Source organism: Desmodus rotundus, chromosome 7, assembly GCF_022682495.2.
Source record: "Desmodus rotundus isolate HL8 chromosome 7, HLdesRot8A.1, whole genome shotgun sequence".
Lineage (NCBI taxonomy): Eukaryota > Metazoa > Chordata > Mammalia > Chiroptera > Phyllostomidae > Desmodus > Desmodus rotundus.
Window position 1 is genome coordinate 35,328,523 of NC_071393.1, and position 17,199 is coordinate 35,345,721.

At 49.4% G+C, this 17,199-nt stretch overlaps 1 protein-coding gene across 2 annotated transcripts in view; it reads left to right on the forward strand.

The window, feature by feature from the left end:
* The window catches only part of EDC3 (enhancer of mRNA decapping 3), a 51,252-nt gene that overhangs the window by 28,077 nt on the left and 5,976 nt on the right, over nucleotides 1–17,199 (forward strand). For both annotated transcript variants that reach the window (XM_045192731.2, XM_024557373.3), the window contains exons 4-5: nucleotides 11,115–11,450; nucleotides 17,041–17,194. In XM_045192731.2, coding sequence (XP_045048666.1) covers nucleotides 11,115–11,450; nucleotides 17,041–17,194 — 490 coding nt within the window. The remainder of the gene's footprint in view (nucleotides 1–11,114; nucleotides 11,451–17,040; nucleotides 17,195–17,199) is intronic.

Genomic DNA, 17,199 nt, shown 5'->3' on the forward strand with positions numbered 1-17,199 from the left:
GGAGTGTGAGGACTTGATGTTACGGTATGACTATCAATTGTTCTATTTTTTTCCATTACTAGCAATTATAGGGACTCTCTTGAAAGACTGCAGTTGACTTCAGAACAAGTAATTTGTTTGATCTTTAATGATTTACTTTGGTATATTAAAAACTGCAGTCACTATCAAGAGCACACCCTGACTGATGTTGCTTCTACTTCCGCTGTTTGCTTTGTTCCCTTTTCTTAGATTAACTGCACGCAAATATTGTAAAGAGATCATGGCGAAAAAGTGCTATTCTCTTTCAGAGAACTTTTTCTGAGTCCGGATTGTGTGGGAAATGTCTGTGGCCTGGGAATTTGATTATGAAATGTAGCTCAGAATTGGTGTGTGATAGAAGGTAGAACTACATCTGGGGTTCCGGCCAGGGCAGAGGCACAGGCAGAAGCACTCTGCTTCCTCGCACAACCAAAAGGAGGACGACAACCAATTTAAAAACGGAACAACCAGAACTGCCAAAAAAACTCTGCATGGAAGTCCAACAACCAAGGAGTTCACCAAGACAAAGCAATGTGGCTCGAATGAAGGAACAGGTAAAAAGTCCAGAAAAAGAACTAAGCAACGAGGAGGTAGACAACCTATCAGATGCAGAGCTCAAAACACAGGTAATCAGGATGCTCACAGAAATGATTGAGCACGGTTGCAAAATGAAGGAAGAAATGAAGGCTACACAAAGTGAAATAAGGAAAATATACAGGGAACCAACAGTGAAGGGAAGGAAACTGGGACTCAGATCAACAATTTGGAACAAGAGGAAGAAATAAACATCCAACTAGAACAGAATGAACAAACAAGAATTCCAAAAAATAAGGAGAGGCTTAGGAACCTCTGGGACAACTTTAAACGTTCCAGCATCCAAATCATAGGGTGCCGGAAAGAGAAGTGGAAGAGCAAGAAATTGACAACTTATTTGAACAAATAATGAAGGAGAACTTCCCCAATCTGGCGAAGGAAATAGACTTCCAGGGAGTCCAGGAAGCTCAGAGAGTCCCAAAGAAATTGGACCCAAGGAGGAACACACCAAGGCACATCATAATTACATTAGCCAAGATTAAAGATAAGGAGAGAATCTTAAAAGCAGCAAGAAAAAAGAACACAGTTACTTACAAAAGAGTTCCCATAAGACTATGAGCTAATTTCTCAAAAGAACCCTTGCAGGCAAGAAGGGGCTGGAAAGAAGTATTCCAAGTCATGGAAGGCAAGGACCTGCATCCAAGGTGACTCTATCCAGCAAAGCTATCATTTAGAATGGAAGGGCAGATAAAGTGCTTCCCAGATAAGGTCAAGTTAAAGGAGTTCATCATCACCAAGCCCTTATTATGTTACATATTAAAGAACTTATTTAAGAAAAAGAAGAATATCCAAACTATGTACAGTAAAATAACAACAAACTCACAACTATTAACAACTGAACCTATAACAAAAACAAAAACTAAGCAAACAACTAGAACAGGAACAGAATCACAGAAATGGAGATCACATGGAGGGTTATCAGTGGGGGAGGGGGAGGGGTAGAGAGGGGGGAAAGGTACAGAGAATAAGTAGCATAAATGGTAGGTACGAAATAGATGGGGGGAGGGTAGGAATAGTACAGGAAATGGAGAAGCCAGAGAACTTACACGCACAACCGTGGACTTGGACTAAAGGGGGTGTGCTGGAGGGTGAGGGGAGCAATGCAGGGGGGAGGGGGATAAAGGGGGGGAAAATTGAGACAACTGTAATAGCATAATCAATAAACTATACTTTAAAAAAAGAATTACATCTATTTATCTGTAGAGTTACAATTATTTATCTGTCCGGTGGCCCTCTATGATAAGTAGTGGGGTCGGCCAGCGATTGACTGACTTGGCATTTATGTAGCATTTTAAGGATTCCAAGGAGGATAGATTGGTTTCTTCTCACCACAGTTGTAATGTAGTTTATCAACGTTTTCCTTGCTGATGAATGAAGAGAGAGAGGTTTAGATTTCTAATGAGAAATGTATAAATAGAATTCTGGTCTATGAACGTTGATATTGAGACTAATAGAGACTGATAAAGCTATAGGCATATAATTTCTCTTCAATTCTGGCTTTTACATGTTGTTTCAAGGTTAGTAGTGAATTGTGAGGGATTTACTGGTTCTCGTTACCTAATCCAACATTGATGAGAGATTTAGCACAGGGTGATTTTAATCTCCTCCTTTGGGTGAAGGTCAGTTGTAAAGAATGCTTTCTCTGACCTTGGTCCTTGAACTGACCACTCACAGTATTTTCAGGTGTGTGAATGGAACACCAGTCTCGGGGGCAGAGAGAAAGCACTTGAGGTCTGCTAAGGACACAGGTTTGTGTGTAGCATACTCAGTGAGACACTGAGCTCACCATCTGAGGTCAGAAAGTTATTTTTTGCCAAGTTTTCATGGTCCTACTATGACCCCCTAACCTGCTTGGATGTACTTTACTTTTCCAACAGACTTCAAAATTTTGGGGCTGGTGCTGGAGCCTAAGAAGTTGACTGCTTAGCAGGGCCTAGAATTTGAGGGTTGAAAAGAAGGTCCCAGATATTTTTAGACGTCTTCTCACGAAGCTCGTTGAGTCTGGCTGTAAAACGTTTGCAATTTGACCTTTGGGTGCCCTTTAGCGTGCGAAGTGCAGGACAGAGTGTCCCTTTACAACATGTGTGTGATAAAAGCCAATAAATCAGTGGCACCGAGGGCTGTATAACAATGGGTTTGTTACAAGTTATCCTGGCCAAGAGGTCTCTGCCAGAGGCTGGCAGCAAAATGGCAAAGGGAAGACTGCCAGCCTGACGTACTTGAAAGGTACACAGATCTGGGAAGCGCTGTTTATCTTTCCCAAGGGAAGCGCTTTTCTCTCCCAGTGACCAGACGCCAGTTTAATACCAAGCCAGGCCCTTTGGGCTAAGGAAGCCAAGCGTTGAGACAGCTTGCTCACCCAGGACTCCCAGTGTTTCTGTTAGAGTATGGGGAAAGGAGGGCTCAGGGACGGCTGAGCGTGTGTAGCCCACCCTGGGTGTATTTCACACACTCTGTCTCTTGCTGACTGTTGATGTCGGCAGTTCCTCTTGGAAATCTTTCTCTCTCTCTGCTTTCCTGCCAGTGTTTAGAACGTAGCTGGCCCTCGGTGTTCATGTGTCAGATCAATGCGTGGAAGACCTGTGTTCACGGGGGCACGAGAATGAACCTGACATCTTCTAAAGACAGAGCTCTGGATTGGTTTCAAGTTACGTTTGTAGAGTCTTCATGGCTGAGCCAAAAATGGTTTTACATTTTGTTTTTTTACCATCTTCTGTCCCATGATTAGCTGCTGATCTTCATTTGTCATTGTGATACGTCGTTTTCAGTCCGTACTAGACATGAAGCCCTCGCTTTATACTCCTTTTTATCATTGTTGGCGCAGCGTCTTCCTGTGCTTTTCAGTCATGCAGCGCACTTGGTGTGGTTTTTGATGCCTCACTTCCCTTCTCACAGTTGGTCTCAAGCTGTCTTTTCTTTGTAACTTTTTAGACTTTCGCTGTTTGTGTGGGGTTTTGTGTTTTATTAGGCTCTTAATTTTATTCCTGAGCTCAGTGGAGATTTATGTGCTTACGGCAGACTAGCCAGAGTATTAGGTGACAGGTCTGAGTGGCAGTCCCACCCACTTGTGGCTCTCTCTCCACTTGGAGAGTTCATGTGGGAACACAGACGAGTACAGAACTCAGTGAGTGGGCCGGGGTCAGGGTCAGGGTCAGTGCTGGACGCGCAGAGCCCGTGCTGCTGCAAGTGATCAAATGTGAGGGATTTCTCACCTGCAGTAATCAGAGACGCCGTGTCTGGGCTGAGTCCATACCAGTAAAAATGAGAAATGGTTCAGAACTTCCTAAGGAGGTGTGGTGTGTATGTATAGTTTGGGCAAAAGTAGGTTTACAGCTATGAGTATGTGAAACACGAGAGTTTATTCTTGTTGTTACTTATTAATGACTGTATTTGTTTCCCCACCCTGTATCAACATAGTGTCTTTACTTCATGCAGCCGCAAAATATTTGGAGAAATCTTTGGTGGAACAGTGAGGCTCTAAGTGAGAACGCAGGACACAGAACTCCGTAAGACGGACGCACATTTCTGAGACAAAACCTGCCAAAACATTGAGTAGACATCTGCGTTATCCACTGTGAGCACTCGTTAACGAAGAGTTGTCATTGAAAAGGGACTACTTGTCTCCTGTTGTTTTCTAATCTCATTTTTACCATCGTGTTGAATACGTTTTTTGCTTTTGCCTTGTATGCTTGTTTTCTAGACATAATCCTCTCTGCTGTTTCTTTTAACTTCACCTAGGTCTGCCAGAGTTACATGGTCTCCCTGTCGCAGGTGGGCACAGGCACCCAGGGTCTTGGTGATCGCAGACAAAGAATTGAACCGAACAGTTGGAGTTTGTAGTAGAAAGAGAGAGAGCAGATTGATTAAGCGGCAGTACACTCTTCAGAACACGGGAGCGGGCAGACTCCGAGCAGAGATGGACCTCAGCAGCTGGAGGGATTCTGTTCTTACAGGGCGGTCCTTCCTGGCTAGTTTTGGCGGCTTTTATTGCACACATACAAGTAGTTGTATTACTTTAAAGCTACCGCGCACGTGGTCTCCCATGAATTTCCGTGATTGGCCACCGGGGAAGGGGGTTGCATGATGTGAATTTATATGATGCTGTTATAATGAAGCAGGGGTCGTGGACCATCTTCTGCGCAGGTGCACTCGTGAGTCACTGTGGTTCAGAGTTTTTCCAGAAAGCGAGAACAACCTGTCTTAGAACAGAGCCTCTGTCCTGTGTCGATGTCCTTTATTGTAGCCCTGGGGCACCTCCAGAGTCTCCTCCTCGTCCCTACTCGTCCCCACATTTTTGTGTGTGGAAACAGAGTGGAATTGGAATTTGCAGATCAGAGTGTAAGTCCCAACTCACATTTACTCGCTGCGTGAAATTAAGGCACCCTTAGTTTCCTTATTTGTGGGATGGTAGGTTTAATCAGGTGGTTTTGAAGACAGACTCGATGGTGTGTATATGGAGGCCTAAGATGGTGCCAGGTGCACAGGCTGTGCGGGGTGACTGGTGGGGAGTGGGGAATTTGTGGTGTCTGCCTTCCCTTCCTCGTCTGTAGACAGTAATAACCATCTCTAAGTGTTTTCATGTTTCTCCAGCAGCTTACTGCCGTGCTGGGGCGTTGTAAGGGTTAAGTCGGCGCCTCGTGGAAGGCCCTTGGTAGCTGTGCGAGCACCGCAGCGTGTCAGGGCACCGTGGCAGTGCTCACACGCAGCCACAGTGCAGCGCTGCCGCGGGGCGCGCAGAGGTCACCGTCTCTGCCATAGTGCAATGAGGGCTCGGCCAGGTCTCCGCCCCACTGCTGTGCGCTGGCCTGGTCCTCAGACAGGTGCCTCGGTGAGACCGCACGTTCACAAGGAGAAGGGACGCTGTCTCTTCCCAAGTGCCATCGTCAGCACAGTTTCTCAGCCTCGGGACTCTTCATATGTTAGGTCAGATACGTGTGTGCATGTGTGTGTGTGTCTGTCTGTCCTGTGCAGCCGTCGATTCTACCTACTAGATGCCCTTTGCACCGCAACCACCACCAGTTTTGACAACGAGAAATGTCCTCAGACGTGGCCAGATGTGCGCTGGGAGGCAGAATTGCCTGACACAGAGCCAGGAGCCCCTCAGAAGGGAGGGCACCTTTATCAGCAATGGCCCTGAGCCCCGGCCCATCCTGTCTGCTTGGCCCGTATAGCTTTGCATGCCCACGCTTCAGTCAGTGATTGGCAGGAGCACCACCGTGATTGCCTTAGAAATTAGCTTTCTCACCTGGGAGGAGGGTAGCTGATCAAAAATGGGTTTTGTTGTGAAGGTAGAGGGCTCTGGATGTTGGATAGGTAACAACAGAGTCTGCTAACAGGAAAAGAAAATACGTTAGAATTGCTTACCTGTGGCAAGGGCTGCTGAAGGCGCTGCTGTGATGAGGAATACAGGCAATTTGACTGGCGGGTCTGCAGGAGTGATTCTAAGTGATAGTAAGGGGGTGACTGTAACACTAGCTGAAGACTGGGGTTATGTTGACACTGTTCCCGGTTGGTCTCTGGCACCTAGCACAGATCCCAGTAGGTAACACCAGATGCTTAATGAAAATTTTTTGAAGGAATGTGTATTTTTTTAAAAGGTCAATCAAAATACACCCGTGATGAGCCCTGGCTACTGTGGCTTAGTGGATTGAGCGCAGGCCTGCCAACCGAAGGGTCGCCAGTTCAATTCCCAATCAGGGCACACGTCTGGGTTGTGGGCCAGATCCCCAGTAAGGGGCATGTGGGAGACCACCACACATTGATGTTTCTCTCCCTCTCTTTCTCCCTCCCTTCCTTTCTGTCTAAAAATAAATAAATAAAATCTTTAAAAAAAAGACTTTACCTATTTCTGTGACATTGGTAAGAATTCTTGATTGGACCATCAATTTGTTGGTATATATATTCTCTGCCTACATACTAAATATATATTATAAATGAGACAAAAGTGCAAATTTAAAAGGACTAGATAAACGTGAACTATAATAGTACTATTTTACTGGTTTAAAATGTGGCTCAGTGGTTCAAAATATATTTTGCTTCTGGAAAGACGAACACTTGCAGGGTGTTGCATAGTGGTACCTCAGTAAATAATTGAGTGTGTGCAGGTTTTGTACACCAGTTACACCTCGGCAGACCCGTTAAGAGATGACCAGTGATGTGCGGCAGGAGCAGATGAGGGGGACCCCCGGTGTCTCTTTTCTTGCCCCCCAAGGGTGAGTCCAAAGCAGCAATAGAACTTGGCCGACTTTCTGTTTCTTCAGTGTTTTCCCTTCCTACCGATTTTGTGGTTTCCCTTTGTTTTCGATTGTTTCGAACTCTCTGTTCCTCCTCGGTAGCAGCAGTGGGGGGTGGGCTTTACAGTTTGAACACCTGTTGGTCTCTGTAGAGATTAAAGTTTCTGCATATCTAATCTCTGTTGGGTGGGAGGGAGACAATAGAGAATTTACTTTGTCAGCCTTCCCCCCCCCCAATTATTTGGATTTAGATTTGGGTTACTAAAGAAATGTGTGCTTTTTATAAAAGTTTCAAGCAATAATTAAGTTACAGAGACAAGAATGAGAGTTCCTCTTCAGATTTGCACTGCACCACATGGCGTCAGCATTGCCTGCGAGCTTGGCTTCGTTAGTTCCTTAAAAATCTTTTCTGATCATTTGTCTGCTTTGTGCTCAAGTCAGTTAAGACTTTTGTGCCCCACTGGGAGGTCAGCTCTTTGATACCTGGGCTGGTAGGTGCTTGTATCTCTGTGTTTACTCTCTGCCCGTCTGAGATTTTAGAATTGAAGCTGTAAGTCTATTTCTCTGTGTATCTGTGCCTGTAATTCAAAAAGGTCTTCACCTGTACAAATTAAAAAGGACTAAATGAATATGAACAACTTACACAGCAATATTTTATTCAAATATTTCAAAATATTTTTTCTTACTGAACATTATTTGCTTAGAACAGAGGAATTAACTGTGAGTCATTAACTTTTAAAATCTTGGTACACCACTAAGGACTCTAGTAACCGCTAGTTCTTTCAGAAAAAGTCACATAGGGCGATAGTTAAGTGAGTGCTGGAAGACTAAAAAAGCAGAGAGAGTCACTGGGGAAGGGGCTGGGGCACCAGAACCTCCAAGTTCAGAGAAGGGGCTTCACAGAGCTGGTGCCAGCACTCCTGGGGTGGGGCATGGGGGGGTGGTGAAGCAGGTTGTGTCTACGTTTGTCAGAAAGAAGAGCTGAGGACTGGAACCGGCCGCGGGGCAGTGCTGATGCAAATGGCAAGCAAAGGAGGACAAGGTCCCTTCTTCCTTCTTCTTCCTCCTTCCTTCCGGTCTCTTCAGGCGCCTACTGCTGGTGGCGGAACCTAACAGGAAGCCAGCTAAGGAAGGAGAAGCGTCATTGTGGAGTTACAGTCCCACATCAGCAGGGTGCGTGTGGAGTTCAAAGACGGCAGTTTAATAAGTGACATACTTAACACTTCGAATGAAGCAGATACTCAGAGAACTGGTCACAGGGTCAGCCAGTTACAATGTTTATTTTAATTGCAGTCATAGCTGGGAAGAGGACCTCAAGAGGAATAATGCACAGCAGGGAGAGCAAACTTCCTATAAGGGTCGGATTTTAAGTATTTGAGGCTTTGCAGGCCGTAAGGTCTCTGTCTCCAGTACTTAGCTGTGCCATTGTAGCCCCAAAGCAGCCTTCGACAGTAAGTAAAGGAGTCAGCAGTGAAGCTTCATTAACAGAAACGGGCAGTGGGCTGGACTTGGCCCCAGGGCTGCTCGCAAGAAGCTCATCTGTAATAGTCCGAATGGGTGTGTGTTTGGAATAGCCTCGAGACTTCTCAGTTGGGGAGCGCGCCTCTTTAAATCTGACTAGATGAACTTCACAGCTGCTGCTGGCCGGAGAAGGCCTTTGGGGCGCTGGGGAAAGCGCCAGCTCTGCCCTTCTTGTGCTCACCGAGGGCTGCATCGTGGTGTTATGTTGGACGCATAGTTTCGTTACAGGAGTGTTTTTAAGCCACTAACTTATTTTTGTATGCTTTAGTTAAAAATGTGTGTGGTTGTACAAAATGTGAATGTACTTAATGCCACTGAATTACACACTTACAGATGGTTGAAACGGTAATACATGTTGTTAATGTATTTCACCACACACACAAAAATGGTGTAACTCTCCTCGCTTACTTCTCGCACACTTCCCGCTGTGGAGCATCACCCTCTGCTCAGGTAGCTCCAGTACGGGGAGAGGTTAGCTGGCATGAAACCTCTTCAGAGGGCCGGCCACCACCCGTCCATTAGATTAAATGAGAAGCTTGGCTCCTCACAGACTTGGGTAGAAGAAATGTAAGTAGAGTGTGTAGTATCATCTCCTGCTCCCAGTGGGCCATCCTGTGCGCTCCTGGGTACGCACGTACCCACTGGAGAGAGGCCGCCAGGCTGGAGACCTGTTTCAGAACGGTGTGTTTAATACTCAGGAAGCACATTGACAGTTTGCAAACTGGACTTTCTCTAGCTCTTCCCCTGCCAGCGTGTATTGCTAATGGTGTCGTCCTGACTTTGCGTTTTCACGCCTGCTCTCCTGTTCCTAACCTCGCTTTGCTTTTGCACCCGTGTTTCTCTGGCACTTGATACAAGCTCCTGTTACAGCTCGTCACACTGCGTTTTAGTCATTTGCTTATATGTCTCTCCTCCCTTGTTGAGCAGCGAGTCCTGATTATATACTATCTCCCCAGCGCCCAGCTCTGGCACACGGCACGTTCTCACTAAATGCTTTTACTAAACTACTGGGATTAGAACGCAACCCAGACACCGACAGAATTCCCAGTGCTTCACAAGTAATCTGAGCTGTTTATGGGGACTCAGCCAGCTCTTCTTCCCCCTCATAATTTTGGTTAGCCTTAGTTTTTTTCAGAGGCCTAAATCTTCTGCCAGCCACGGTCCTTCATACCAGTACTTGAAGGTAGGAAGACTAGGGCAGAGGTTACATTCACGTAGTGCACATCCTCCAGAGTAATGATTGTGATGAACCTTGCTGGTGTTGATTAATTCGTTAAAGAAGTACTGACTGAACGCCGTGTGCCAGAAACCCCGCTGGGGATGCCACAGTGAACGTTGCTCGGACGAGGAAGCTGCGAGGTTGGGTGACAGGTATGAGATGATGGGTATATCAGGTTACTGAGAGCTGCAACCAGCTCCCAGGGCCACTGGGCAGCAGGGAGTCGCTGCAAGAAGACTTGGAGCAGGATAGTTGGGATGATGTGTGAGGGGTGTGCTGGGGGCCGTCCTACCCTCTACTTGAGTGTTTCCAGGGATTGTGGAGCCCAGTCTCTCAAAGGCAGTACCTTACATTTATTTAGAGCACGTTGCAGGTTCCATTTGGCGTAGCAGTCACCTGGCCCACCTGTCGGGTGGTCAGATGGAGGTCAGAGTACAGACTCAATTCAGGATTCTCTGGGAATGGATGGTTTGGAGAATTCTGTGGGGTCTTGTGCCTTGTTGTCAGGGGAATAGTTGGCCGATGTGTGGCAGCTATAGATGGAGTCTCAGAGGCCAAGGGTGGCCGGCTGCCCTGCTGCTGATGGGTGCGTTGGTGTGGCCTCCGCAGGGTCGGGCCACAGTGGTCCTTGTCATTACCTGATGGTTCAGAAGTTATTTACCCAGAAGTGATAAAATTCTGAGAAGAGAGATCACATTAACGGAAAGAGCTATGGACAGGTTTATAAATCAGAATACCAGTTTATAATGGAAGCTGTGGGTCTGGCTCAGAACCTGTGGCCCCTGGAAACCAGGGTTCCATCCCACTGGGCTCGGGTCTGGACTGAATGAAAACCGAAGGCTGCTTGCTTGGTGCACATAGAATTGAGAGCCGGTTGAAGAGTGTCTTCCGTGAGCTTCGGGTTGTGAGCACTGGCCGTTTCCATTGGAGGGTTTCTCTCTCAGACGACTGCCAGACATTCAGAATGAGACCACCCACAGCCGGGGGAAGAGACGGCTGTGGTTTTGCCCTTTTACCTTTTTGATACTTACTTGGCAAAAAAGCATCTGTCATTACCAGTTTCCTTGTGAAGGGCGCGCTGATTAAGATTTCCAAGAGCACTGCTTATTTCATACTCACTATTACTTGGGTAATGTGTGAAATCTGTTATTCCGTGAAATTTGAGGTAGTTTGTGCTGCTTAGTATGGTTGAGGAATAGCTTCCCGTCCTCACTTTGATTCCTGTAGCGCCCCCCATAAAGCAGGGGTGTCAAACTCACTTTCACCGGCAGCCACGTCAGCCTCGCAGTCGCCTTCAAAGGGCCGAATGCAACTTTAGGACTGTATACATGTCACTAGTCCTTAACTGTTAAGCGAGAGCTCAGCGCTGCCGCCCGGTAGAAACAAGGCGCTGGGCTGGATAAAACAAGGCGGAGGCCCGGATTCGCCCGCGGGCTTCATGTGTGCCGAAAAGGATAAATGAATGCATTTCCCACTTTCACTGGGCGCTGTCTGTGGGCACACTGACTGTAGTCCCTGTTTTTCTCCAGGGTCGTCTAGTAGCAGGCACCCAAATCAGGCGACCCCAAAGAAAAGTGGTTTAAAAAACGGCCAGATGAAGAGTAAAGATGATGAGTGCTTTGGGGATGACATCGAAGAGATCCCAGACACAGACTTTGATTTCGAAGGGAACCTCGCCCTGTTCGACAAGGCAGCTGTGTTCGAGGAGATCGACACCTACGAGAGGAGGAGTGGCACCCGGCCCCGGGGCGCCCCAAACGAGAGGCCTGCCCGGTACCGCCACGATGAGAACATCCTGGAGGCGGAGCCCATTGTCTACCGGCGGATCACAGTGCCCCACGGCGTGGGCAAGGAGTTCTGCACGGGTGAGTTGTGCCAGGCCCGCGTCCCCTTGGCTGCCCTGCCCTGCCTGCCCGTTACTCTTGGAACGGGTGGCGCAGACTCAGAGTTGGGGTCTTGCAGTAGGGACTAACTGATGTGGCTGGGGGTCACGGCCAATGCCACGCACCCTAATCACCTGCCGTTGTTGGGGAGTTGGCCTCAGTGTATCTATTTGTCCCGGGTATCTGGCGGGGTGTGGTCTGCGGTCCACGTAGTATGTTACGGTTCCTAACTGGAGGCGTAGGGCCGACTGCCTGGATTCATGCAAATCTGTTTGCCTTGGGCCCCTCTCACTGCCCGTACTCTGTAGCAGAGTTCGGCTCCCTTTTACTGTTTGCCAGGGTTAAAACCAGTTGGGACATGGGTGGTTGGAACCATTGGCTAAAATTAGGGTTTCAGTAAGTTACATTTGTGTACTACACTGTTTTCGTCTCCTGCTGGCCCTGGTCATTGAGGGTTGGCTGGTTGAACTTCTCATGAACCAAAACAGTGCCCCGGTAGTTCCGTAAGTCACTGCGTGTGATCGTCTGGCCCGGTTTTCACCCTTTTGCACCCCCTGGCGCACATAAACTAATCACTAAAATTCTGTGGCACACCAAAAAATATGGTTTTTGACCATCTGACAAATAGTTATAATTGTGATTCACTCACACCAGATACCTGTTGTGTTGGCTGTTGCCATTTTTTAATTTGACATTCTACGGGAAAAGAGGTCAGTGCCCCTGACTAAATACTTGTATTTTGCTATGTATAATGTGCACTTTTTGCCCAAATTTTTGAGGGAAAAATAGGGATGTGCATTATACATGGTTAGTACCTGAAATACCTTGTATCTGTTTTTGTGTTTTATAATTATTTGTTACATGAAAGTTCAAGAGCCCTGGTTGGTGTGGCTCAGTGGGTAGGGCATTGTCCCACAAACTGAAAGGTTGCCAGTTCGATTCCCGGTCAGGACACATCCCTGGGTTGGGCCAGGCCCCCAGTTAGGGGTGCGAGAGGCAACTGATGGATGCTTCTCTCCTCCTCTTTCTCCCTCCCTTACCCTCTATCTGAAACTAAAGACGCTAGACGCTGTAGTGGACAACCACACACCCTTGACATAGATTCACCAGGTAACACTTTGCCACATCGGCCTCGTATAAATAAAGTAAATGCACACACGCATCTGAAGTATTTGCGGTTTCACCGCACTCGCTGTACTCCTTCACCGCGAACATTCCCACGCGCATCCATGGGCACTGCGCAGTCACACCACAAGGTTACCCTCCGGAAATTTAAAACCAGTACAAAAGTATTATTTAGTATACACTCTATGCCAGACTTTCTGATTGTTTCGGTCATGTCTTTCATCGCTGTGGTGTTAATCAGCCACGGCACGTGGCATGTGGTTGTCTCTTCGCATCACGTCCCATCTCTTTCCTTTTCCCCAACTCGTGTTGCCTCTTGTGCGACTGATACTTGTGGAGATTGCAGGGGAGTTGATGTAAAGAGTGCCCTTCAGTGTTGATTTGCTGCTTGTTTCCCTTTGACGTGTTCACGTTAAATGCTTTGTCCCGGGTTTGGTGGGGCTCTGTCTCTCATGGCGTCACCGTGTAGCCACCGCGTCGTCCATTGGTCCCGCCACTGGGGCTCAGTTTGATCACTTGGTAAGATATCCATCAGATTTCTTTGTAAAGATACCTTTCCCTTTGTAATTAATAAGTAATTTTGTCGGGAACTCCTTCACCTCTTGAGTTCGTAGCTTGTTTCAGTGGAGCTGTGTCCTGAAGAAGTGCAGCCCAGCACAGACAGGAGGCTTGGCCTGGTTGTGAGTGAGAAAGGAAGAGGTGGGGAGAGAGTCAGACCCTTCTCACGCATACCTGCCTTTGGTGACAGCTGCAGGATGGGCGCCCCGAGGCTGCCGTTGTGTAACCCCTCACAGGCACTGTGCTGGCGCTGAGGGGCCCTTGGGGAGGAGGGGACACAGCGCTGGGACAGGAGGGACTTGGTCCCTGCCCCCATATTGCTTACAGTCTGGCGAAGCAGAGAGTCCAAAGAGAAGACCGTCTATAAACTGGATTAAGTACAGTGAAGCGAGTAAGCAGCGTGCCAAGAGCATGGGATGCGTGTGCTGACGTGTGAAGAGTAGGAACCAGCCCTGTGTGTGCGGGCCTGGAGGGAGAAGAGAGTGCCGGGAGAGGGACATTCTTCCGGAGGCCAAAAAGAACTTGGCGTATTTAGGAACCAGAGAGCAGGCCAGGTGCCTGGAGCACAGTGGGGGTTGGGTCCCAGGTAAAGGGGTACAGTCTACAGGGGCCAGGTGGTGGGAGGCCTGGTGGACCCTCATAAAGGGCACTGGGAGCATTAGACCTCTCTGAATGAGTCCCCCTTTCAGAGGTAGCAACCGCATTTGGTGGTGTCTTCACTGTAAATGTGCGTGGGCTGTGGGTCTGAGGGTCTGAATTTACCAGCGGTTTCGTACTCCACAAAAGACCCAGTGCGATATTGTCAACCAGATGTGTGACCACCATGGGGTGGGGTCAGTTCATAGTCCTGGGTAAATCCCAGGCCCCTTAATGAGCCATGCTCCTCACTGATAAGACGTGGGGCACACACAGCCTTTCCAACTAAGAGGCCACGTCGCCGTGAGGACTGGGTGTAGACAGGAGGTGACACTTGGTTGTGGGGGCCTTGTTACTCAACAGAAAGGCCGGCAGCTCTGAAGGACCGGGAGGGATGTCCACCCAGAGGCTACTGGGGAAGGCTCAGCCGTGGTGCCGGGCAGTGTCCGAGGGCAGAAGTGCGCTGGGTGGTGTGCTGTTCACGAGGGAGGGAGGGAAGGGCTGGAGGCATTGGGGGCACAGTGCAGAAGGGACAGGCAGGCCAACGGGGCCATTTGGTTCCAAGGCCCTTGCCCCACGCTGCGGAACGGGTGGTGCCATCTGGAAGGGTCTTCTGTCTCGGTCTGGACTGGTATGCTCAAACGGTTTCCTTGTATCGAAGGTTGGTCAGATCCTAAGATGTTCTCTGCTTGTCACAAACCGACTGTAATTCCATCTGCCTTTCTTGTCTCCCCACCCGCTGTGAGATGTGTGTTAAGACTAAGACAAGCCCTTCCCACTGACGTTACTGCCTTGGGTCCTGGACAGCACAGAGCCACCTTCCAACCCAAACACAACAGGCCCGGCTCTTGTTCAGGCTTCGGCAGCGTCGTCACCTGCCGTTTACACGCTGTGCTCTGGGTTCCCTTCCCTTGGAGCCCATTTCATTTCCCCTGTTTCCGATGAGCTGGTCCTCCGGGCTGGACTTAGCGTGGGAGAGTTGAAGGAGACATTGTGTGGTGCTTGCACCGTCCTCTCGGGGAAGTGGTGGAGCCCTCAGCCTTGGAGCCAAGGACCCTGCCTGTGTCCTTCCCTGCACTATAGACAGCCAGTCTCCAGCAGTGCCCCCCGCAGTGCCCCCGCCCACACACAGCCACACAGTTTCCATGCACAGCGAGTGAGGGCTGAGCCCCTTCTCCCTGTGCCGTGAGTTTTGTGCCTTTGAGAACGGAGGAGGAAGGCGGCAGAAAGTGTTCGGCCTGCCCCCAGAAAGCCCCCGGCATGGGAGAGGCCTGGGCCCAGAGAGGAAGCCGGAGGGAGGGTAGCAGGCCGAGGCTCACAGCCCTGACCCGTTCCCAGCCTGACAGGAGGGGAGCAGGCGGGCGAGGAAGTGCACGGACCTGGGGAAGCTCTCACCTGCGTGCCCATGCAGGTCAAGAGGGCATTTGGCGTGGGCATTTGTGTGACTTGTCTGGCAGGCTCAGGGTCATAAGCCACTTAGGGCTCCCAAGAATTCCTCCAGCTGTTTTATGCTGCTGTCGGTGGTTCCCGGTTAGTTCTGATAATGTGTGCATGTCTGGAGCAGGTCGTAAAGATGACTGATGAGCTGCTGACACGCAAGGTCAGGCCGGCCTCCAGGCCTCCAGCACTGGCACGTGGAGTCTCTGAAAGGGTGAGAGGAGGTAACGCCCCCTTGTGGCCCTGTTGGCTGTCTTCTAATTCACAACGGTTCATACCGTGAATGCCTTTTCAAACTTTGCTGGTGGGTTTGTGAAAATCTGGGTCTGTGATGTTTTTAAGCCCAAGCCCCTTGGACACTGCAGCTCTTCTCAGTTTTTGCTTCTACACAAATCATTCTTTGCAGCTAATTAAGCTGAAGAAACCTGGGAATAAAGTTTGAATTTTAAAAAAATCTGTGTAGGCAGGACTGGATGCCTGCTAGATCCTCAAGAAATTTCTCCTGAAATGGTCGGTGAGAAGGACAGGCTTTTCCGTACACGGCTCTGGAGCCAATAGCGTGGTGATGAACTTCTGCTTCGGAGCCTGTGAGGCAGCATTAATGCTAGGCCACGTCGCTTACATGTTTGAGCACGTGCTGAGAGCTCACATCCATTGACAGACAGGTGAGACAAGTTGAGGAGGTGAGGCACCAGGAGACACAGGAGATTCGCTGCTTTGAGGGGCCGACAGTCCGGTGTCGGCGATGGCGCAGGCACTGAAGAGCTGTCTGCTCCGGCCACACGGGACGAGTTACACAGTCCACGGTGACTTGCTGGTGGGACTCCATATCCGTCCGTCCGTCTGTCCGTCAGCCATGTGCGCCTTGGGTGGAGGGTCCACTCCCAGTGGCTTGTGGTGTTCATTGGTCGTCAGGGCAAAGGCTGCTTACTACAGATTTTTGGCTTTGCTGGTTCCTGCCTGCCCTGGTTTTTTGGGCCCTGAGATGGCACATCGTGTGGATGCTGGTGTGGGTGTGTGGCACCGTGACCCCTTACAGTGTGCCTGCCGCTACAGACCCAGCCTTTTAAAACCAAGTGCCTCTAGGGACTGATTTCCTCCAGCCTTTGTAGCGTTCTCATTGTTTGTGGTGAATCAGATAAGATTCTTCTGCGTAGCTGAAAGCAAACCTTAGGCTCCTGTCCGCATACTCCCTCACTGTGGTAGGAGTACTGGGTCACATTCCCTCCAGATGGGCAGAGAATGCCAAATTCTTGGAGAAAACAAGTTGCTAATTGAAATTTCTTAGGCAAAGAGAACGGTAAGTAGAAGAGAGGAGGAGGAGGAGGAGGAAGTGGGGAGCAGACGGGATGAACAAGGCACCCCCCCAAAAGTGAATAGTGGGACCAGAGGGTGGGGAGGGGGAGGGTTCTGCCTGTAAGGAGACCCCACTGCCAGGGCGGCATTTCTCCCTCTTGGGATGAGCGTGTTCTCTTCTGGTGGTGGGGTCTGTAGGGTGCCGTTACTGAACACAGGCTCTCTGCCCACCTTTTCTTGGTGGTACCAAATACATCTTGGTAGATTTTGCCTCCATGGTTCAAACTTCACCCACCCCGCTCTGTGGCACCCTGGACACACTGTCACTTAGTTCCCCATCACTGCCTGAGCCTCCGGGGCTGCACAGCATGCCTCGGTCCCAGGCAGGGGGTCAGATGGTCGGGGAGGGCCATTCTCAAAGGCGTGGCTCTCACCGGACCCTGGATCGAGCACACCCATTTGTGGACCTGGTTTCCTGTAACCACTGCCCTTCACCTCCATTCCTTCTTCTGAGCTGCAGACTCTGGCCTGGTCGTCCCGAGCGTTTCCTACGAGCTACACAAAAAGCTGCTGTCTGTGGCCGAAAAGCACGGGCTGACTTTGGAGCGGAGACTGGAGGTGACGGGCGTGTGTGCCAGTCAGATGGCCCTGACTCTCCTCGGAGGACCCAACAGGTAAA